A 23,263-nucleotide genomic window follows, 5' to 3' on the forward strand; every position below is an offset into this window, starting at 1 on the left:
GCTGAATCTGCTACTCATGGCACAGCCCTTTATTTGGAGGTAATAGTTACTGTTGAAAGAAATGCAGTTGCGGGTGAGAATGAAATTGGAAAGATAAATGAGAAAATCGGTACTGGGGATTTGAGGGGAAGGGCGTTTGGAGAGGAAGTAACGTAGGGAAGAAAGGCCTTCTTGGTGAGGTATGGATGTGTATAAGGAGGTGACATCGATAGTAGCCAAAGTAATATGGGTATCAGGAGGGAGGGAAGTTGAGTGGAGCAATCTGAGGAAGTGGTAGGTATGTTTTATAAAGGAGGGTAGGGAGTGAACTAAAGGTTGGAGATAGTAATCCACGAAGGCGGAAATTCTTTCAGTCGGAGAGCTACGAGAGGAGACTATAGGGCGGCCTGGGTTGTTGGGTTTGTGGATCTTAGGAAGGATGTAGAAGTGAGGGGTGTGAGGTTGGGAAGGGGAAAGGAGGGAGATGTCCCTGGGGGAAAGATTCTCCTTAGGGCCGTGTTCTCGAAGGAAAGCGATTATTTCTTTTTGGAATGCGGGGTTAGGGTCAGCAGGAATATGTTGATAGGAGGAAGTGTCGGAGAGTAATCTGTTACATTCTTGTCAGTAGTCTGCAGTGTTAAGGACTACCACTGTCGAACCTTTATCGGCAGAAGTGATGACTAGGTTGGGGTTGCGTGTGAGTTTTTTTAACTCAGCTCCTTCGGCCGGGGAGAGATTAGTTTTCGGGTTCAGAGATTTAAGGAAAGAAGGACTAGATGTTTTGGACAGGAGAAGATTGATAAAGATTTCGACCGGGTGATTTGGAGGGAGCGGTGGAGGTTCAAGTTGGGAAGGCGGCCGGAACTTGGTGAGGGCGCTGTGTGTGTGTGCGGGGGATTGAAGAGTGGCGTGGAGTGGTTAATATATATATATTTTACCTCTCCAACTTGTGAAACCTAGCCCTCCTCCCCCACCCCTTTACCTACAGAAACTGGATAGTAGTAGTAGTTTTGAGGGGAGGCGACCGACAGCTGAGGTCATTTGCGCCATAGGGGATGGATAGGAAAGGATGAAGGGTGGAGAGAAATCCGGCGTCGGCATTAGCCTACTCTTTACGAAAGGCGCCAAGGGGTCCGCAGCTTAACGTCCCATCCGACGGACGACGTACTCACTCAAAGTGCCCTCCACAAAGCACCTCAAGTGGGGATCGAGATACCTCTGAAAAATATTCAACACCGCCGGGATTTGAACCCGGGCCCTCTGGGTGGGAAGCCAGTACGTTAGCCCCCGCACCATCTCGATCCCCCAGAAACTGGATTTAGCGACTATTTTCCACCTACCCCCACCTTCCCTACCAACACCCGGAATTCCACCGAGCCGTTGCCACCAACAAAACCCTTCTCAATCCGTCCCTTCCCCGCCGGTCGACCAAACAATAGAACTGCCGAACACGTGCTGAACCTTTCTAGAACCACGCTGAACGAGCACCAAACCTCACTTCTGGGAAAAGGCCTCTCTTTCTCCCCCACCCCCAAGGTTAATCACGTGGGAATCCTCGCAGACGTCATAAATTTTGCCAGAAGTCTTAGATGGCGACATTTCTGGGCGATGCAACCCGCCACTCTTCAATCCCCCGCACACACACACAGCGCCCTCACCAAGTTCCGGCCGCCTTCCCAACTTGAACCTCCACCGCTCCCTCCAAATCACCCGGTCGAAATCTTTATCAATCTTCTCCTGTCCAAAACATCTAGTCCTTCTTTCCTTAAATCTCTGAGCCCGAATGTGCGTTTCCGTGCGTTTTTGTGCGTTCCGATGACCCCTAGAGCTGTGCTGGCGGGAGTAATAATTATTGCTCCTGGTAAGGTCACCCATGCCAGATAGGTCGAAGGTTAGGAGCCAGACGAAAGATAGTCCACGCAGCGTCTGTTCCTCAGTGAGGCGGCTACAATAGCCTCTGACCCCAGTGGGGCGGCCAGTAAGTGATGGTGTCACGTTAAAAACACTATTGAGGAAGGCAACGGGAAACCACCTCAATTATCATTCCCAAGATTTACATGATAGACAATACAGAGATTTTGAGTCCTGGCAAATACGGGGCTCGGCCCAATCGGCCGTGCGTCGTGCCCGGCAGCGGGGGAGGCAAGGCTTCCGCGGTCGTCATCCCTCGAAACCCTTGCAAGGGAAAACCGACAGCAGCTGGACAGAAGACGCAGAAGAAGGAGACCACATTAGTTAGAATAGAAACGTGGAATGTTAGGACAATGGTGAGGACAGGTATACTGGAGAATATCAAGCGAGAGATGGAAAAATAGATTCTTAGGTGTATGCGGGGTGAGATGGAAGGATAGCGGGGATTACTGGAATGATCAGTATAGAATAATATACAGCGGCGGGGACGAGAGCCAAGGAGGGGTTGCCATAGTATTAAATGAAGAGGTAGGAAGAAGCGTAGTCAACATAGAACAGGTAACGGATAGATTATTACTAGTAGAGATAAAAGCAGAACCGACGAACTTGGTTATTATTCAGGTATACATGCCACCGAGCAACCGTAAGGAAGAAGAGGTCGATAGGATATACGATCAGTTAGACGACATAATCGCGTGTGTTCCCGCAGGGAAACATTTGATAGTGATGGGGGATTGGAATGCAACAGTAGGCGAAGGAAGGGATGGTGATGAGGTTGGGGACTACGGTTTAGGCACGAGGAATGACCGCGGGGAGAAAGCAGTCGAGTTCTGCAGGGGGCAGGGGCTAGTCATCACCAACACTTGGTTTAGACACCACAAAAGACGCAGGTATACATGGAAAATGCCAGGTGACTCAGAAAGGTATCAGCTAGATTATATCCTGGGTAGACAGAGGTTTCGGAACAGTGTGGTAAATTCGCACAGCTTCCCGGGAGCGGATGCGGACTCAGACCACAATTTAGTTGTTATGAAATGTAGCGTCCGTTTCAAAAAGATAAGGCAGGGGCGGCGAGTTAGAAAATGGAACGTAGAAGCATTAAATGGTTTGAAAAGGAAGGAATACAAACAAGCGGCGGAGGAAATCATGGAGGATGGTCAAGAGCTAAGTACTATCGAAGAAAAATGGGAATGCATCAAGAAAAGGGCATCTAAAGCCACATAAGACACTATTGGAACCGTTAACACTAAAATGACTAGGAAACCATGGATCACGGATGAGATGATTACAAAGATGGATGAGCGAAGAAAATGGAAGAATGTAATCACAGAGTTAGGCAAAATGAAGTACAAAAAATTAAACAATAAATTGAGGCGGGCAACAAATAAAGCAAAAGAAGCATGGTGGAAAACGCAGTGCGAGGATATGGAAAGTTAGCAGAGGAAGGGTGAAATTGGTGCGCTGTACAGCAAAGTCAAATCTTTATCGGGAAGTAAGAAAGGAAGATCTATGATAACAGTTAGAGATAAGGCGGGTAAGGTAATAGTTGACGCAGGGAAGATCCAAGAGAGATGGAAGGAATGTATAGAAGAAATGTATAGTAAAGGACTTTGACCCACAAGGTTTAGACATAGAAAAGGAATATGATGTTTAGGAAAAAAGCTTAGGCCAAGGCATCGTCGCCGATGACATAGAAAGGGCATTAAGAGAGATGAAATCAAATATGGCCGTGGGGGTAGACAACATTCCTGCGGAACTACTAAAAGGTTAAGGAAAAATATGGGACTGATTCGTAATATCTATGAGAAAGGAATCTGGCTGGAAGACTTTTTGAGATCAGTGTTGTTTCTATTTAAATTTCATGTGAGGGCTACAGGACAATATTTTTCGTGTATCTTTTTCCCGTTCTTTTGAATGGTGGTGTTAGAATTGCCGTTTTCTCCCCGAAAAATCCCCAAAATTCAATAAAACCCAGTCGAAAAATAATTATTTAGAAGTTTGCTGAAAATTACCTACATAGCCTACAAATTCTTTGAAAAATTCAAATATTTTTCCGGAGCTCAATTTTGATTTAAAAAATTGGAAAAAAATCAGAATAGTTTTCAGCATTAAAATGTATGCTCATGATTTTTTCATATTTTTTAAAGCAAAGAGTCGCCCAGAAAATTTTTTTTTCGAAAAAACATTTTTTGCGATAGGAGTTCCCTGGGGCAACCTAGGGAGCTGAAAATTTGGCTTTAAGGGGTTTCTAAATGTTTACTGTCCAGTGCCCAAACCCAAATAAGCCGAGCCGGCCCAAATCCAGCCGAGGGCAGATTTTAACATCTTATCCCGCAATAGACTTTCGCGTCCTAAACGTGCTCGGCCATCGCCATGGCAATTCGCCAGCTCGTTGTCGTCAGGTGTCATTTCCCCTCCATATCTCCCCTCAATCGCTTCCCCGAAAAGACTCTCTCTGGTCTCAGCGTTTTCCTCCCTATTGGTGTGTTTGTACAAACATTTCCACGCATGAGCTATAACCCATCTCGTATGAACCGGTATTTTCTAATTATACGCAATTGTAAGTTATGTGGTTGAATAACAGCAATCCATTGGGAAAGCAATCCATGAATGATATAGCTCATCGAAAGAGCTATGACATGAATCCCTCAATGATTTCTAAATCATTTGATGCTTTCTTTAACCGAAGACGAATTCGGGTGCCGTTGGATGGGAAGTGTTGGGGGACTGATTCCCCCTGCGGATTGGCTCTCTCCGCAGCAGGTCCTTGTGGCCGTGGTTGTGGGGCCATTTCACGTGCCGTCGGGCAAGAGCAGACGCCGCTAAATGGGCAGTGACGCGCGCCTATCTCTGCCCGTGACCTCAAGCGCCAGCATCTCCGTGCGTGCATTTTCCGCCTTCGTTACTCACGCGATGGATGACCGATGATTCTCATCTCCAAATTTCACGATGCGAAACTCGAGGCAACTCGATTTCTTAATTAAGATTTCGCGAATCGTTGGGTCGGTAGGCTATCGATCGTAAATAGGGCTGCGAGGGTGAAGGGCGCCATGGATGGTGATGGCGTTCGCTTCCTTTTGGTCAAGCATTATCGTGTAGCGAAGGGGGGGCCGGATTCACGAACATTCCTCCCTCGGCGTGTTCGTGCATTCGCCTGCACCTAACCGAAGCCCCTAACCGCAAGGGCGCGTGGTGGTAGGTGTGAGGACACCAATCTTTTATATACAAGCATTCACGTATACATAAAGATCAGTTTGATAGGCGAGGTTACAGTTTACCCAATTCTAAGCCATATGCGGCGTGTGACATTTACTCGTGAGGGTCTAGGATGCAGTTATCTTTCCCTGTAGCGCCTGTATTTCCCAAGGCAGTGTTGTGCCCGAAAACTAACTCAGCTCGGGTAAAACTGAAGACGGGCGTCACGAGGAATCGAACCTGGGTCCAGCGCTCTACCCAATGGACTACCACGTCCCCTGCTATATATCAAATTGCTGTACGCTAAATAAATAAATCGTATCCACACATTCATAGTCCAAAAATGGAGGAAAACAGTGAAAATACGTGCCAAATATGTTGTAGCAGTTTAAGGGGAGTCGACCAACAGCTGAGGTCATTTGCGCCATTTGGGATGGATGGAAAAGGATGAAGGGTGGAGAGAAACCCGGCGTTGGCCGGCAGCCTACTCTTAATAAAAGGCGCCTCAAGTGCGGAACAGGATGCTCCTGAAAAATATCTGCCACTTCCGGGATTCGAACGAGGGCCCAATGGGTGGGAAGTCAGTACGTTATCCAAAACGCCATCCCGATCACCCCAATCATGTTACATACCACTTTATTCAACATCAACAGATAATTTCTTTAATGAAAACGATGTTTATCAGATTACTCTTTTGTTGCCAATGCTACCGTAAAAAATACGAACGTTTTCCTGCTTAATAAATGTAATTGATTCCAATTTTGCGTGTCCATTAGTGCATTTGCCCTGAGTTACCAAGAGGGAACTGCCTCATAAATCAATGACCATGACTTTTCCAACACCCTATACGTGGTTGCATACGCACACGAATCTGTGAATTCATTGCACTGGTATCACCGCTCCACACGTGACGAACGCTTTTTTTGGTGACAAAGGTGATCCATTCAGTTTTTTGCGTCGTCATAAGTCTCTAACTAGGGAATTTAGGTAATTTTATTACGAAAGAAGTAATTATAAAAATTACCAAATCTACTGCCTCTCATATTGTTTACCTTTTTTGTAATTCCCTATATTTATTTAACCCATGGATTACCAACATGTGACTCATAGCACCGGCTCATGCGACTTTCCCCCCCCCCCCCCGCGCCAATGCGGGGAGGGAGAAGCTCACGCAGTCCCCAGCACTGCATGAGCAGCATCAGCGGCCTTCGTTCCCCCCTCGTTGCAGGCGGTCCTCCTCGAGCGGCGACAGCACCAGCCGCCTCCCGAAGCCGCCCCTCCAGAAGAAGAACTCGTCCACCTCAACCTCCGTTCCCAGCCTCTCATCCTCGTCGACCGTCCCCGGGGGCATCTCCGCGGCCGCCAACGCCGCGCCCCGCTACCTCTGGATACGACTCGCCCTCTTCGAGAAGCAGCTCGCCAAGATCATCGACTACCTGGTGCAGAACAGCAGGTCAGGGCGTTGAGGAGTGTTGCCTCCACTCTTTCTTCGACCTTGCTTCGTTCGCCTCCAACTTATTAATTACAGGTCACCAATCAATGTCACCAGTAATAGCACCTACAGGGTGTCCGCAAAAAGTAGAATAAAGCTGGGGAAAAATGTAATGCAGATCAAAGCACGAATCAATGAACTTATTCAAAATGAAACACTTGTGTAGGGACACACGGATGCCAGCGCCCCTGCCGGTCGCCGATCTCTTACCGGAGGGCGTCGAAGGAAGCCTAGGAAAGGGTTCGAAGTCCTTCCTCGCCACCAGAACCAATTTATTTTATGGACAATATAATTGTTTCATATTTATTTTTCACTTCTGACTCCTTTTAGATGTTATTACCCCGACCAAAAAGGCAAATGAGAGTGAACTTGGCGCCCCCAAGCGTGGCAACTGGGGGTTTTGTCGGAGCCGAGAGTACGGTGCGTGAGGCTAGGTTCTGTATTCATTATGCCCTCTCTATTTTCCCATGATTTACGCCAACGAAGGTCAGCATATGGTTGCCGCCAGTCATTCGATTCGCTTATTCATTTGAAAAGAGCTGGTGGAATGATTCCAAGGTAAGATCTCCAGCCAAGAGATTCTTGCCAATCGCGTGGTCGTCTCTCAGTGAAAGGTCGGTGGAACCGAATCCAAGGTCGGCTTAACTGTTCAATTTGGCCTCGTGTATTGAGTGTTGCTGTGTTACTGTCGCATCAGTGGTGTGCCGCTTTCTATATAGTTTTGCGTTAGTTAGGATTGCCCGCCGCCGTTCTGCGCGTAGCGATCACAAGCGACCCGCATCCACCACCCACACCAAATCTCTCGCCTCGCACGAGGATGTCGCATTGGCGGGCGTAAGTGGTGTCTCCGCGGTAGTCGTGCCAAAGAATCGAACCACGAGGGCGGGCAAGGAGGCCAAAAGGGAGCAGTCGTACCCGGACACAAGACAGGTGAGGGTGTAATTTTCGGTCTAGCAAAAAAAAACGTGAGTATCATCACTCTGACGTTGTTTTCTACCAAAACACCAAGCCTCAACCGTGAAAAATATTCCTGCACATTATGAAACATTTGTTTTCGGTGAGCATTATGGAACATCATACTTCGGTCTTGTTCAAATGTTGATGTTTGTTTTATAAATGCCGTCTTTCATGTGCGCGAGGGACACAAAGTGTTCCCTCTTTTGCTTTGTGCATGCAATCGCGAGTTCTTGTGAAGAAAAATCTTCAGCTGTTCGGTTTGTGCCTTTTTAGTTCTGATGATTAGCTTTGGCTTTCATTCCACCAAAATCGTATGTGCAATACTTATGAAAACGCCAATGGTTTTGACAATCAAAAACAGGAAAGAGTCGGGCAGTGATGACATTCTGGATAGTGCCTTTTACCCCATCGAGCTTTGAATTCTTCATCGTAGAATTTTATTTTTTCTCTATTTGTTATGCTCTTGACCACATCATTCATAGAGGTTTCATTCGCCTAAGTATTCATATTATTACCCTTTTCACTCTCATAAAACCATTATTCACCATTGGATTAGATGACTCTGGAGTACCCTCCTTAATTTTAGCTTTTCTTGGTTTCAGCAAATATTACGAGAAGGATGCTCTCGTGTCAGATCCTGATTATGGCTCCATATTAAGTTCTTTATTGGGTGAGTGGAAACATTTCTGTATTAATTCCTGCATTGCTTAATCATGGACAGTACTTATCTCATCCATGTACGTATATTTTTGTCAGTCTGCACAACAACTTCTGATTTGAACAAATAGCACGGAGGTGTCAACCATTGAGCCAGATTCAACTGATGGAAGCCCTCGTCAAAGTTCTCCGTTGCAAGAATTTTTACGTGATTAAACGCATCCCCAATTTTAATTCTTTACTTATGACCAGTCGTCACTCACAAGTTGCTCGTGTGCTGTTGAGCGCGAAGGGACATTCGTTTCTTAAACATGATGCCCTAACTCCTGTTTTCATTGAGCACTAATAACGGAAGAGTTCAATTTATTGCCAAATATTTCAATTCTGACCTTAAAATATTTCGACCTTAGATTCCTCACATTATAATTCAGTGTGAATGATACCTAAACGTGTTTACTTACAGTTGGACCCTGTGCACTAGATTATTCAAAAACGAAGACCCAAGATCATTTCTGGACGGATCCTCCGGCAGATGAGCTAGTACAAAGGCATAGGATATCAACGGCGGCGTCGATGACTGGGACGGGTGGCGTGACCCCCAGTGGGACCCCGCCGCTCTCGCGGAGGCCTGCGCTCAATGTGAGTTCTATCTGTATACATTTTTCTACGTGATCGATGACTGCAATGCAGCAGGTGACGTCATTATTGTTCTTGAACGGGCCGACAGCGGGCTGCTTGCCGACCACGCCTCCTGTGCAGCTCAGCCATTTCCTCTCCTCTGATTGGACGAAAACCATCTCTGGTTTTCTTAAGATTTCCTTATGACCAAAAATGTTCAAGTTCCGCATTTCTTAAATCGGTCTTCGAGCTTTTCGTGTACAAAATTCAACCGCACCGAAACTATTGCACAATGTCAATAGAACTGGGAAACTTTGACTGAGGACGCGGAATATCCTCTTGGACAGTCGACGAATATATAAAATAGGAGGTGCTGAAACGATCACATCTAGGGTAGTATTTTCCTTCGCAGGATTATATTGTACAAGCGAAAGCGTATCAGCCAATGGGATGGTGTCAGGGGACTTTCCTCTGCTGCGCCATTCTATTCTAGGGCACGCATGGTGCCTGTGGTATTTTTATTTCTTTAATTAAAATTAATTTAAAAAATAATTTCTCTAAATTGGGCATCTCAAATATATTTCGGTATTAAATATGAATTTGCAGTCGTAATACGCAATACGATGTGGAATCCCAAGAATATTCATAATTTTCCATTTTAGTTGTAATCAGGGAACAACTCATTCAAACAGTAGGCATGTATTTTTCGTTGATTAGCTACCCCCTACGACGCGACAGAAATGAAAACATGCCGCATTTAAAGGAGCGTCAGGCTTACTTGATCTTGGGCAGAGAAGGCAAACAACTTATTAGGCAATCAACCCAAAAAGGCTAACATATTGAATTCCTTCTTTCAAAGCGTCTTCACTAATATCTTACAGAATACCCCGATAGCTAACCAAATCGTACCGGTCAACCGATGCCTGAAATGGGAATCTCATATAATGGAATAGAACGTTTGCTGAAAAATATTAAGCCCAATAAACCCTCCGGGCTCGTATATTTTAGGGTCTAGCTTCCGAAATTGCGCTCTTTCTAGAAATAATATTTAAGAAGTCGCTGGTAGACCACAAGGCTCCCACAGATTGGAAAACGGCTGACGTAACACCGATATTTAAAAATGGAGAAAAGGAGGAACCGAGTAATTGCAGGCATATTTCCCTCACATTCATTCCGCGCAAGGTTGTGGAACATATTGTTGCTAGTTCGATCGTGAGACACCTCGATAATCAGAAGTTATTAATGAAAAATCGGCACGATTTCCGAAAGGGTAGAACATGCGGGACACAACTTGCGTTTTTTGTTCGTGATATTCTTATTTCGGGGGAGAGCAAAGTTCCAGTGGACGCGATTTTTCTAGATTTTAAGAAAGCCCTTCGACAAAGTATCTCATAGTTAACTACTCGCAAAGCTAGAAGCATATGGCATGGATAAAAATATCTGGTTGGATTTAAGACTTTTTGAATGGTCGGGTACAAAGAGTGGTGATAGATGGAGTAACTTCAAATGCAGTAGAAGTTACGTACTTCAGGTACTCTCCAGGGAAGGACCTCTTTCTGTCATAGGACCTCTTTTATTCCTACGTCACGTTAACGACATTGACTCCGTAGTCACTAGTAAGATACGCCGACGATGCGGTGGTTTACCGTGATATCCGTGATCCTGAAGACACAGCAGCTTTGTTAGATGACCTTAATGCTATACAACGGTGGTGCGACACTTGGCAGTCAGAATTAAACTTAAAAAACTGCGTGGTGATATTTTTTTGGAAAAAGAGTAATTCCCCCCCGATTACCTGCTGCTTCGGGAACACCGAAATGGAATGAGTGGACTCAATCCAAGACCTAGGGGTTACCCTCACTCACGTCCTCTCCTCGGTGATACACATACGAGGAATATGTGGACAAGCTACATACTACGGTAGGAGAGATCATGCTAGTAAAATTAGAGGGATTAAGTGTAGAATAGATAGATTTAATACGCAAATTTTTCCACGAACGATAGGGCATTTTAATAACATTGTTCGACCGCGGTAGAGTCATGCTCGGGTAAAATTATTCTGGTGTGTATTCACCCCCTGCCACACACCCTGGCGGTGGCTTGAATGGTATATAAAAATTAAAAACCCTCCCTTCCCACTCCCCGAAGTGAGTGGAGGTTGTTTTCTTTGGCTGACTCCCTATTACGTGTTTTCGGACCAGTTCACGGCTTGCAACCGGCGAAGTCTGCACACCCTCAACAGCTCGGAGGACACCAGCGGCAGCACGGGCTCGGGAGGCGGTGCGGGCGCGGGAGCGAGTCAAGCACCACAAGGGAACTCGGTCAGTCATTCGCAGCACATCCAGGCCACACACCACGCCCACAACAGGCCGGCGCTCCCGGCTTCCGCCAAGGAGTACGTGGAGTCGCTGCACCAAAACAGCAAAGCCACTCTGCTCTATGGCAAAAACAACGTGCTTGTTTTACCGGTGAGAGAAAATTTTAATCCATTCTCGAGTCATGAGCGGCTCTGCCTCACCCATCTATGTGCACTCCGGGCGAGTCTTTTTGAAATCAAACAAATGCCCAAAGTTTGCCCGACTGAAATTACGAGTGAACTGTTTCGTTTGATTTTCTGATCAGTATTATTAAATAACACACTAATTGCTGTAATTAATATGCTTTAAAGTATTGGCTGATCAAGTTGTGGCATCCGCTTAATTTTGTAACAACATATTGCTGTGTATTTTGATATTTAGATTCGACCGTGAATTGAGTTGAAATGCAATAATACCCTGGTATTGTATTGTTGTGTCATTGCGCTTAAGCGGTTCATTGTTCAGCTCAACTGCAGATTATCATTAAACATTTCGAGGGTGGTGACCCCGACGGCTCCGCAAACTGATCAGCAAAGAATAGGCGCAGCATGCACTTCTTAATACCGATATGTTAAAAATAATGATATGGAACTGATCTATTTAGGGTTATTTTTGTCTTTTTTGCTTGATTGAACTTGGAAAATGCTCTGTTAGGTAACATCTCATAAAATTATATGTTGAATATGATTTTCAGTACGTTTCAAGGAGTAATTGTTGTGTTAATTATTGTCATTGCTAGTCATCTAATTAAGTTATTGCTATTCCTGTGAAGTTCAATTTGTTAAAAAGTTTGAGTTTTGATAAGCAGGTTTAAATATTTCAAGGTTTAAAACCAATAAAAGCATATATTTAAGGCCTGTATTTATAATTATATCATAAGAAACATTTGAGAAAATTCGTCGCCTAAACAGATAAAGGAATGCAGCAGCCCTGCCCTGTAATGTCCTGCAATTTGCTACCACGTTTGTCGTCGTCAGATTTAGTTTTTTTCGATATCTTGCGGCGCTAAGGCATTAATTACTTTCATAATCTTTTATTCAATCCATTCGCTCTAATTTTAATTTATTCCTCTTATGTAATGAACCAAAATTTGGCTAAAAATGATACGGGAAACTTCTGCTCTTATGAATGACTTTAAATTTGAAGGTTTATTTAATATTCAATTAATTTATAATTCAGTCTGAGGATGCGCCGACATTTTCTCTCCTATTGGCGCAAGATCATTCATGAACTATTTTCGCCGTGGTAGATCCCGTAGATTTATTCAGATCGTGAATGTCGTTCACAATCGATGGTAGGTCGCGGCCACCCCTGGTCGACACGGAAGTGAAACCTTTGGTTCACTTCGAGTCGTACAAGTATACGCTTGTATGCCTTCATCTGTTCGTGTGGGTTATGTGTTTACTTTTACGTGTGCTGTGGTTTCTCGTTTTGAATGTTCTTGTTTTTAAAAGTTTGTGAGGAAACGTTACGAGTTCTATTGGAATTGAATTAAAATGTTTAGTTCGAAAAGTTTTGAGTTTAACGGAAACAAAATGAAAGCGAGATATTAGACCTACTTGTGTAACAAAACGAGCATTTATTTTAGTCTTCATATTGAGAACGGGTGCAAATGTTTCGAGGGGAGTAAATTTTCGTTTTTCTGGTTCGAGAGATGATATGTGCGTCTCGGCCTGAGGGGAACTCGCTCAAGGAGGGAGAAATCAACTTCGCTGAAATAATATTGCACGTTTTGTTCATGTGAAGCCAATCAATTGAATTTTAACAGCCGGGTTACTGCCCTGAGTACTTGCGAAAGTTAGAAATAATGATAACAATAGAGGGGTAACTTTTTCTGATACATACCATTAGGATTTTGATGAAATGGTGTGAATCGCCGTTTCTTCTCGTCTTTTTCGGTTCGACTTGAGGAAAAATCACCAATTTACAGTTAGATAAACGAAAGGCACAGAAAGTATGCTTTGTTTTGTTAAATAAATAGAGGAATGTTATTTTTGAGTTACTGTTTATTGTTGATGTTTTTTAAATGCGTAATATTTTTTTCCAACGTTTCTCACGATAATGGAAACAAAATAAAACTTCCTCTATGTTTTCAATGCTCTACGTATCTTAAGATGTCTCTGATTATCCCAGCGCTGTTAATTCAGATGATTTTGACTGATAATATACTCTTCGAAAAAAGATTGTCTCATGACGACTTTTTGTGGGCATTGCATTTTTCGCGCCCTCATAACGAGAAGCCTTCCAGTAGTCTAATGTAGACGGCCTACCGTATGAATATCCACTAGATTCCATTCCATTTTCTCTGCTTAATTCCTCTCCGGCCCCAGTAATTCATCTTCCTCGGCGAATATATCGCTCCAATGCCAACGAAGCAACCTCTGTGTCCTTGGCAGGGCTCGAATGCTTCGTCAATGGCAATTCCGTCTCTCCAGACCAACTGGGGCATCACCCGGTGTTCCTCCCGAATGTCTCCCGCTGCCTCTTTCGTCCGAGCCCCCATCCGCCCAGGATCATGGGTTGCCTTAACAGGCAAGCATTTCTTCCCACCCCCTCCCTGCGACCTCGAGGCCTGAGGGAGGAGGTGATGATTAAATCTGCCGTCACACGTTTGGGAGAGGGTGGACAAGTCGTAAAGGTCGATTGCACCCCCATCCCTTAGCGCCCATTATCCGGGGACTATGAGCCTGCATCTTGGCGGATATGCGCAATTATTCTCGAAGAAACGGCTTGTAACTTCTCAAGTGGACTGCGAGTTTTTTTTTCATTTTAAGCGGTCGCCTGTGGTTACGGATAGTGATCATATTTTGGCGCTGCCCAGAAATTATTGCGACGACCTTGGAAGTATATGAATTTAGGATAACAACTCCTAACGCTCATGAAAAAAATGGCCCATTTTATTGGATGATATCGTTCAATAGTACGTAATTCGAAAAGTCTGGATGCGGCATTATTGACTATTAAGAGGCATCACTTTTTGAAAGATCGGGATCCAAAATCTAATAGGAAATGAAACTAAAATTTCAGCTGTCAATATTTCGGTCACCGGATGGCCATCATCCGTGATGACGTTGTATGCGAGAAAACTGACTCCACGAAGACGCGGGAACAAGTGCGTATAAGTGTATCAATGCCTCAGCCCCTCTAACTTCCTATCGCTTTTTCAAATCCAACTTAAGTTCCAACATCGCTCTGAGGATGGAATATCGCTGTTTAGGTGAATGCAATGGGATCGACGGGGATCTAAATTGAATCACTGACTTCCTTCAACTCAGCAAAGGCTAATCAGATCCAGGCTAAAATTATGCGGTACATTTTAATGCCGTTTTCTGTCTAAAGTTTTTCCCTCTGAAATTAATTTCTCGCGAGAAAATGCTCAAAACTGTTAGAAGAACTCTCTGAATGGAATAAGACGGATTTCTGAAGTAGTTGTCAGTCATGATACGTAGTAGCAGTAGCAATCACTAATTCATGGTGGCTATTGTCCTGGTTGTCCACGAGGAGATGTCGGGCAGGCAGCTTCGTCGGATTTTTCGATCGTAGGCATTCCGCTCCTTGGTTGGTAGGCAAGTGTATGCACCCCACTTGCGTTCAGCTTTCGGTTGGGACGTCAAGTCGTTACCCCCTATGCCTCTTCTTGCCCAGAATAACCCAACTGTCTCATGCAAACCACGAAAATTATCTCAACGATTATCCCAGGAACTGTCATGATAAATTCCCAGATACTTGATTCAAAACAAGTCATTTGGTACGCGTTTCGTTCACCTAATTCTGTACCCGAATTCTCATCAAATGTATTCTGTTATTTCTACGCTGTATATCTAGAAGTTATATCTACCCATTCATTACACTAACAGAAAGATATCACGGAGCCTATGCCTGGATATTTGTCACTGCATCAGACAGCACAGCTCCTTACTATCAAATGGACCCCAAACCAGTTGATGAATGGCTACACAGAAAATGAAACTCAACAGGACAAAAGGTCAGCTTAATTGGTGCTAATTTTGTACCTTTTCCATGAAATATTATTTTTGATATTTTCTTCAAACTAATGGTTTTTTCTCATAATTTCAGTTTGTACTGGGACTATGCTTTGAACGTAAATGTGGACGAGATTGTGTATGTCCACTGCCATCAACAAGGTAATATCTCCTCATGACTTATTGTAATGCTCAGATTATTGATATAATTTTATTATTTCGTTGATTTGATTATTATGGCTTGAAATAATTATAGTACATATATTTTATTTCTTGTGCGTAGAAGTTCATGAGTGCTCCTGTTTTTTTATTTTTATTGATACAGATAAAATCTGAGGAAATTATAGATCATAATGGAAGTTTGATTCTCTCTTGTTAACACTTCAAGGAGCCAGTTCAATTGAACTTAGAAAAGTACAAACATTCAGATCAATTTCTTTGTGTATTTCAGTAGATCTTCTTTATGGTAACCTACTCATTTCCCCTTAGTATTCACTGTAAAATTTTCTTGTAAGCATTTTCTTAACTATTTTTCATTCTTCTTTTGTTTCCATGGTGGTCAGCTGATTCTGGTGGGACAGTTGTTCTGGTTGGTCAGGATGGCATCCAGCATCCTCCAATCCATTTCCCCAAGGGTGGTCACCTCTTATCGTTTCTGTCATGCTTAGAAACTGGACTTCTTCCTCATGGTCAGCTGGATCCTCCACTCTGGTCTCAGCGGGGAAAGGGTGAGATTCAGTTTCGAGAAAGTAAATTTCAGCATGCATGCATAAGGAAATTTCACATTCACTCCCTTCATACAAGCTAAAGAAAAGCAAGCATTATAACAATGCCAATACAAAATACAAGGCGCATTTTGGTATGAGTAAAATGGACCAAAATTTGAATTTTCAGTCAAAAGTGCTGAAACATTTCAATATGTATTGCTTTGTGCTCTAGATGCTAACAGTCACTCAATGCTTCCAATTTCAAGATAGGCAGTATGCACATGATGTTCATAAGAATAGATCTTTTGCTTTGTGCATTCTGCCAGCTTATTGGATAATTGGTAGAGGTAGTTTAATTAGGATATCTTCAATGAGTCGGTTCTGATGAAATGGTGGAGTTTAAATAATTTAAAATATTGGCAGTGTTCCATTCCTGGACTTCATGGTTAGATCATCATGAATGATTTCATGTTTCCCCTTATTAATTTGCAATGTTCATGCAATCATCACCTTGTAGTGAAATATTTCATTCCATTGTTCTATATGATGAAATATTTAGGATATTTTATGGTAAGAATTGTTCATGTTTGCTTGACATGTTCTTCAAGCGAAAAATATCAGTGGGAACAATAATCAATTAACATTGTAAGGTAAGGATCGAACATTCATATTTTAAAGTATCATTGCACATGTATTTGACCTTTTGTATAATATTCATGAAGTGCATGATATACTTCACAGTTTCTCTTTACTAGGACAGAGGATAGCTGTCCTAGTTAATTCTCGTGATTGCTGAAACAGTTAGTACAAAGCTTGGTGCTGGTCTTAGAAATAATTAACTATGTTAAGAGTAGTTTTTCTGTCTTCAGGAAAAGTCTTCCCAAAACTAAGAAGAAGGGGAAGGATTCTACCGTCTCTGAGAAGTGAGGAGAGGAAAGATGGGGAGGAGGAAGATGGAGATGAAGAATCAACAGACTATGTTTTTCGAATTGTGAACAAGATGAGGCATGAAGACATATGTGAGTTGGCTAAAAATAAATGTGTATCAAAAGGCACAGAATTGACCGGTATCTGATTTGCAATGGAATGAAGTCCATGTACGAATCATAAAATGAAGCCTTTGCTCTCTGGAATAAAATAAAATTTTTTATTTGCGAATAGGGATGGGAAAAATTTTTCTGGATTGTTAAATTATTTTCTTTCCCAAAAGGATGTAACAAGGTTTTTTGCATACTGAATATTAACATTATATAATCTCAATTATTCCTGCCATTACTACACATTGAATTCTTCTGTATAAACTATTGTAATATTTTTAATAATATCATTGTATTGTAATAATTACATACATGACCTTGCTTATCCACTGATCATATCTTTCAAAACAATATTTAGAGGTATCTCCATTGAAATCAACATGCAAAATGTATTGACAGATGATAAGTAACATTGAGTTCTAATCATTAATCTCAAATGATAACATTAACTTGAAATAATTAATATCATGAAAGTCATGCCTTTTTTTTACGTATGATCATGTACAAGTAAATCAAATATCTGCATAGAGAATTGATGATGTAGCCATTTTACATATGCTCAGTACTTAGCATGAGCAGACCCTTTCTTCATGAGCGTGAGGCAAATTATGGATGACTTTTGCCATTCATTTAAGAGCAGTTTTTTCACTTAAATTTTACTTAAAATTTAGTAACTTGAACTCAGAACTTTATATCCATTAAGCTTGAAAATAGACCAACCAAATATTAACAAAGAAGTCTAAAAATATTAAATGAACAACTTTCTGTTTTCCGCTGACATGATTACCAGCATAACCGTTGAACTGCAAAATCCCTGCATCCATAGGTGGAGAACTACTCAACCCAACGGTATCTTCTCCGACAAGCTGGGGACGTTGGAATCGAGGTACCAGTAATGGAGGAAGAATCCCCAAATTTTCATCTTCCACTGGTTCATCCACCTCCTCATCAAAGTCAATCAGTTTAGAGCCAACCAATGGCATGGATGTGCCATTACCTTCAAGCCAATCGAACATTGAAGATTCACCCAAAAATTTCAATCGCAGCCTTTCAAAAACCACCCCGGGGTAAGTAAACACTTGGTGTATACAATTCATGTGTTGCTATATAAGTAGGTGCTACTATTCACCATCTGTGTATGCTGGAGTGAATCCACTGGCCTCATTTCATTTTGATAAAACACCTTCGACCATCTTATTCCACAGAAGTGGGGATGAAACTCCTCCCCGCCGGAAATCCCCATTTTATGGTACCTTTAATTGACCTGTACCTCAAGTTAAATTTGACAGTTGTTTTTTCCAGAATGCATCCTATGCCAGATAATATGATATCCTCTGACATGGGTGTGGATATCATGCCCATTTACTGCAGGAAAAAGTTGATCAAGGTTTTTCGAAGGATGATCCCTTGACATCCAAAAATGCTCTCAGTCCATACTACCCTTGTTCCGGTACTCCCTCTAACCTACTGGCTAGGCTGTGCAGTACTGTCTTTATGGATCTCCCTGTTCAGTACATCTGTTGGCACGGATGCAAGGGAAGCATTTTTAGAGACCTTTATGTATTTATTCATCATATTTTGCATTGATTTTAACAAAAAAGGCAGAATGATTTCTAGGGATGAGTTAGCTTTGGTGTAGTCTCCATTCCTTGCCTTGGGTATTAAGACCATTCTCATGATCCTCTGGTATTTGAAAAATTTCTGCATTGAAAAAAGGATTGAAAGATGCTCATGAAAGTAAAAAAAGTGGTGATTCCTCATCTCTCTCACTGTGTGATGGGAAATGGGATCACATTATAACAAACTCCTATTTTTTAAACTGAAAATGCTTCATCAGTCTATCCAACTCACTTGAGAAATGTGGTTCTAGGAAATCATGAGACAAGTTTAAGGAGCAGACAACCTTCCTGCTCATCTCCAAAAGCCAGTAAAGCTATGTTCAGATTCCTGGCAGTGAATACATAGAATTTATCTCATTAATACAGGCATAATACATATATGCTATAAATCTACTATTCCATCACTGCAGAAAAGGAATTTACCCCCATAAATGTGCACATTCAGTTGCCTACCTTTGTCACTATCCCAGGGCTCCAGTATTGGGGGATATTGATCTTACCTGATCCTCTGAGTGACCCCTGAGGCATATATGCTGCATTGCAGGCTGTCTCTGGGGAGAAGTATTCTAGTCTTTGCTATGCCTCCCCTTCATTGGCTGGTCCTGGTGGGTTCATCTCCATGTTGCCAGATGCTTTATTACCCAGGAGCATTAGCTTGACCATATGCAAATAGTTGAAGCCCCTGAACTGATATTGTGATCATGTTAATGGATGTCTCATCTACCCCAGGACAAAGCGTATCCAATTCACTCCAGAAATCCAAAGGAGGTGGGAAGAATGGATTCAGAGTGTTTTTATTGGCAATAGTACATTGAAGACTGTGATAGATGGGAGAATGTTAGACAAGTGTGCAAGGGTTAGGGATTGGGATAGGGGTGTTGGACAAAATGGCAGAGAATAGATTTATACTAAATTGAAGAAGAATCTATCACACTAATGAATGTCAGGTTGTTTTTTGCTAGGAGAGAAAAATAAATGTTTCCTAGTACAATTGTATGGTCAGTGTCTATCCAAAACATACCTTAAATGGTAGAATGCTAATAATAACTGTCAGTGATTTTGCAATCTCATAATTTTTTGAATGTATGTACTTTTTCAGAATCAATGAGACTGATGCATGTAAAATTTCCCAATGTATATACAAGTTGCTTGCTTATAAGAATGATGTCTAAGTTCTAAATAATGAACATGAATATGAGGTTAAATCTTATCGGTTTTTTCCAATAAATTCCCTGTTGATTTAGGAATTGATTGATTTAAAGTGCATTTATTACTGCAAATATATCGAGTGATGGAATTCTGTCCTTTTTAGTAAAAAAAAATGTCATTGTTTCACTGGGACTTTCTTGAATGGAGAAATGTCACTTCAGTCCTGAAAATTTCTCTATTAAAATTGTGTTGCCAAATTTTCAGGGAATCAATCCAACTCCTTTGTGCTACAATGAAGAGGCAGATCATCTCACGTGGTTTCTATGGATGGTTAGCTTACTGTAGGCATCTAACAACAGTGAGAACTCACCTGTCTGGCCTTGTCAACCAGATGATTATCTCTAGCAGCCAGCCAACTGGTAAATCAAGTCGTATTTTTGTATACTAGATTGCTGTGAACAAATTTATTTTTATAGGAAAGCGATTTCATACCTTTCCCTGCCTTGAGATGGATTGAATCATATCAAAAGTATCAAACATTGATATAATATCACAATAGTGTTAATTAATTTAAAATTTTACTAATGCATTAGTATTCAAGCTTCCTCTTATCATGTCACGATTTAGGAGTGATGAATGATGGAGTTAAATTTAAAATAATATTGCTGAAATTAGAAAAATGCAAAATGGTCTGTTGTACCTCACATGGTCATTGTTTTTTCATTTTTATGTTCCCCTCAATAGTTTCTCTATATTAATGGAGTTTTTTTTAAATAAATGTCAACAAATGTTATTTTTTGCCATTTAATGTGTGTGGCTTTTTTTATCCATATTGCTGTCCAGTTGAATGTTAATAATGAATAATATTAATTCTGTTGACTATGAATAATTGTAATTTAGTAATAAATATATTGTATCATAGTGAATCTTATGTCTACTAATTTCACAGATGCCACCGGTGGTTTGACCTCTGAGAAATGGAAGGAAATGACATTGGATGGTCAAATCTCAAATCGTGCTGAAGTCTTCCGACTCACTTATTATGGTGGGGTTTCTCATGAATTAAGGAAAGAGGTGAGCCAAATCTCTTTCCAAGGCTTTTGTAGCAATTTTATGAGGTGAGAGAGTTTTTTTGATGCTGTGATTGTGTTTTTGTCGCATTTCGGCATTGTTTTTCTAATTTTAGAGCTAATGTGTGACCAGAATACGCAAATATTATGAAAATAAGCAGTACCATTTCAGTTTTTTTTCCTTACTTGAGATAATATCGCTAATATTGCACATATCTTTGCACAGTCACTTCCGTGGGTCTTGCAAAACATTTAGGATTTGGGGTTTGAAGTATTAGGTAATTATTAATAATGCTTTTAAAGAAAATTCAAAAGCAATGCCCTTGGAGCTAAAAAGTCTGGGTGAATTAGTGTTACTGATTCCAAAGAAACTGCGGGAGATGTCGCAACAGTAACTTTTAACAGAGTCATCCGCCAATATACATTTCAATGCAATAATTTCAGAGAGTAAAAATCATTCGCCTTGATTGGGATCCAAGGCGAATGATTTTTACACTCTGAAATTATTGCAGTTTTACTGAGTTTGATTTCATGTTACCATCAAGAGTTCATGGAAATCCAGCTCATGGTTACCAGTCCATCCTTTCTTCTGAGCTCCAAGGGAACATAGTCACTGAATTTGCTGTAGAGCTTTCTGTTAAAAGCCGTTTTGATTGCCTCTGACTTTGAATCCAAGAGAATGAACTTTTTGGCCAGGATGATTAAAGATTTTCTGCAAATTGGCAACATATCCGTGCTGGCTACAACTCCACAGCTGTTGTGGTTCTCCCTGATGAGCTGTTATAAGATTCATGATGAATACAGCTGCAGTAGTGCTGATTTTCATCTTCAAAAAGGGAAACTGCATTCACTACTTGTACATACTGAGTTTACCGAGCCATGCTCATTGACCTAATTTCTGAAATTACTTTACGACTTTAACAGATCTGAAGATTAAATGTTATAATAATGCTTGGTCATTATGCAATAGTTAACTTATGCAAGAGCTGCAATGCAAATTCTAGAAATGTTTAAAGTGCTGTTGCTCCATTTTCAGCTAGAACTCTGTAAGTGACTGTACATTATCATGGTTATTCAGGGGATATCAGTGAAACGCATGCAGAATAGAAAAGTTGAATACTTGAGATTGTTGATTACTTGATGTCCAATTAAATCATGCTCGGATTTGTTGTTAGTCCCATTGATGGACTATCCTTATCCACCCAACCTCTCCCTCCCATCCCCTGCTCTCCAACCACAATGGTACTGGCGGATACTTTTTAATGCACCAGAAAAAAAATTTTTTCTCCCCCGCTGGACAACTCACCTACTTAACTAATGAGTATGCAATTGCACTCAATAATTCTCAATGATGAATCCTAAAAAGCACTCTGCATGCTATTACAACTTGAGGAAGCAACAGCATATATCATTGCATACCTATATATTAACCCTCTTAGTGCGGTGGGGATTCCAGGGGTACTAGTGAGAAGTGCGAAGGGTAATTTAAGAAAATGTATCACCTTAGGAAAAAATACATTATGAAGTTATTTGTTTAGATATCCATATGCAGTTTTTTTATTTTAAAATAAAATATTGTAGTTAATAATGATGTTATACATTTACATCATCTGAAAAATAAATGTAATTATTACAGTATTATAAATTTGAAGAATATTTTTTTAGCAATAATATTTCGATTTTTAGACACATTACTAATATTTTTTAAAAACATTTTTCAATAAAACTACCATATTTAAATATAAGAAAAAATCAAAAAGACATGTAGAAAAAATTATAAATAAATAAAGAAAAACCAGTGAATTGCAAATTTTTTTGTCAGCCTCTGCATGGTTCGATTTTGTTGAAAAGGCTGATCTCACTGAGTCAAATTGGGACTTTTCCCCTTTCCTTAAGACTGTGGCAATTTGCTTACAATCTAAAGGCAGAAAAAAACGAAGTTGTAACTCACAGAGAACTGATGACAATGTAATCCAATACACAGGGCGCAAATGATTAGATAGGATGGACGGCAAGAGAAACCAAAATGATTACAAAGCAGTGCTCTCATTTCCATCCTATCAACAAAGTCTGAATAAGATGTTATATATCAACACCACCACAACATAACACATTCAAGAGATTACAGATGAAAACATTTGTAGCCTTTCAGTGTCTTTTCATAGTGGAAAGACCACTCAGAAAAAAAAACGAGCAGACAATTAGGCTGAGCTTCCCGACATGTACAAAACTGAACGTAAAATTATAGTATGAATTATACTTTTTGAAAAGCATTTAAAATTGCTAATAAAAAATTAAAAAATGTGTTATATAATTGTATCGAATTCACCCTATCGATAGCACAAAAACCGTAAATTATTAAAGAAAAAACCATAAGTTACGACGATTTAAACAATAGCCCACGCAAGAGCCGATATATCGGCCCGCCGCACTAAGAGGGTTAAGAAATAGGAATACATGTATAGCTAATTAAATGAAGAATACAATGTATCTTTCCACTGTCCTTTATTCACGTACACCCGGTTTCAATGC

General features: G+C 41.2%; 1 protein-coding gene across 3 annotated transcripts in view; it reads left to right on the plus strand.

Annotated features, from left to right (window-relative positions):
- Nucleotides 1-23,263, plus strand: part of LOC139689912 (small G protein signaling modulator 2-like) — a 269,278-nt gene that overhangs the window by 223,067 nt on the left and 22,948 nt on the right. For 2 of the 3 annotated variants that reach the window (XM_071587030.1, XM_071587031.1), the window contains exons 5-15: nucleotides 6,314-6,538; nucleotides 8,137-8,204; nucleotides 8,655-8,830; nucleotides 11,011-11,277; nucleotides 15,024-15,151; nucleotides 15,244-15,311; nucleotides 15,713-15,877; nucleotides 16,726-16,875; nucleotides 17,720-17,960; nucleotides 19,926-20,080; nucleotides 20,611-20,735. In XM_071587030.1, coding sequence (XP_071443131.1) covers nucleotides 6,314-6,538; nucleotides 8,137-8,204; nucleotides 8,655-8,830; nucleotides 11,011-11,277; nucleotides 15,024-15,151; nucleotides 15,244-15,311; nucleotides 15,713-15,877; nucleotides 16,726-16,875; nucleotides 17,720-17,960; nucleotides 19,926-20,080; nucleotides 20,611-20,735 — 1,768 coding nt within the window. Of the gene's footprint in view, nucleotides 1-6,313; nucleotides 6,539-7,297; nucleotides 7,508-8,136; nucleotides 8,205-8,654; nucleotides 8,831-11,010; nucleotides 11,278-15,023; nucleotides 15,152-15,243; nucleotides 15,312-15,712; nucleotides 15,878-16,725; nucleotides 16,876-17,719; nucleotides 17,961-19,925; nucleotides 20,081-20,610; nucleotides 20,736-23,263 lie in introns of those variants that run through there. The other variant, XM_071587032.1, reaches the window with a different exon arrangement.

This window comes from Hetaerina americana, unplaced genomic scaffold, assembly GCF_022747635.1.
Source record: "Hetaerina americana unplaced genomic scaffold, ioHetAmer1.1.p SCAF_29, whole genome shotgun sequence".
In the NCBI taxonomy this organism is placed as follows: domain Eukaryota; kingdom Metazoa; phylum Arthropoda; class Insecta; order Odonata; family Calopterygidae; genus Hetaerina; species Hetaerina americana.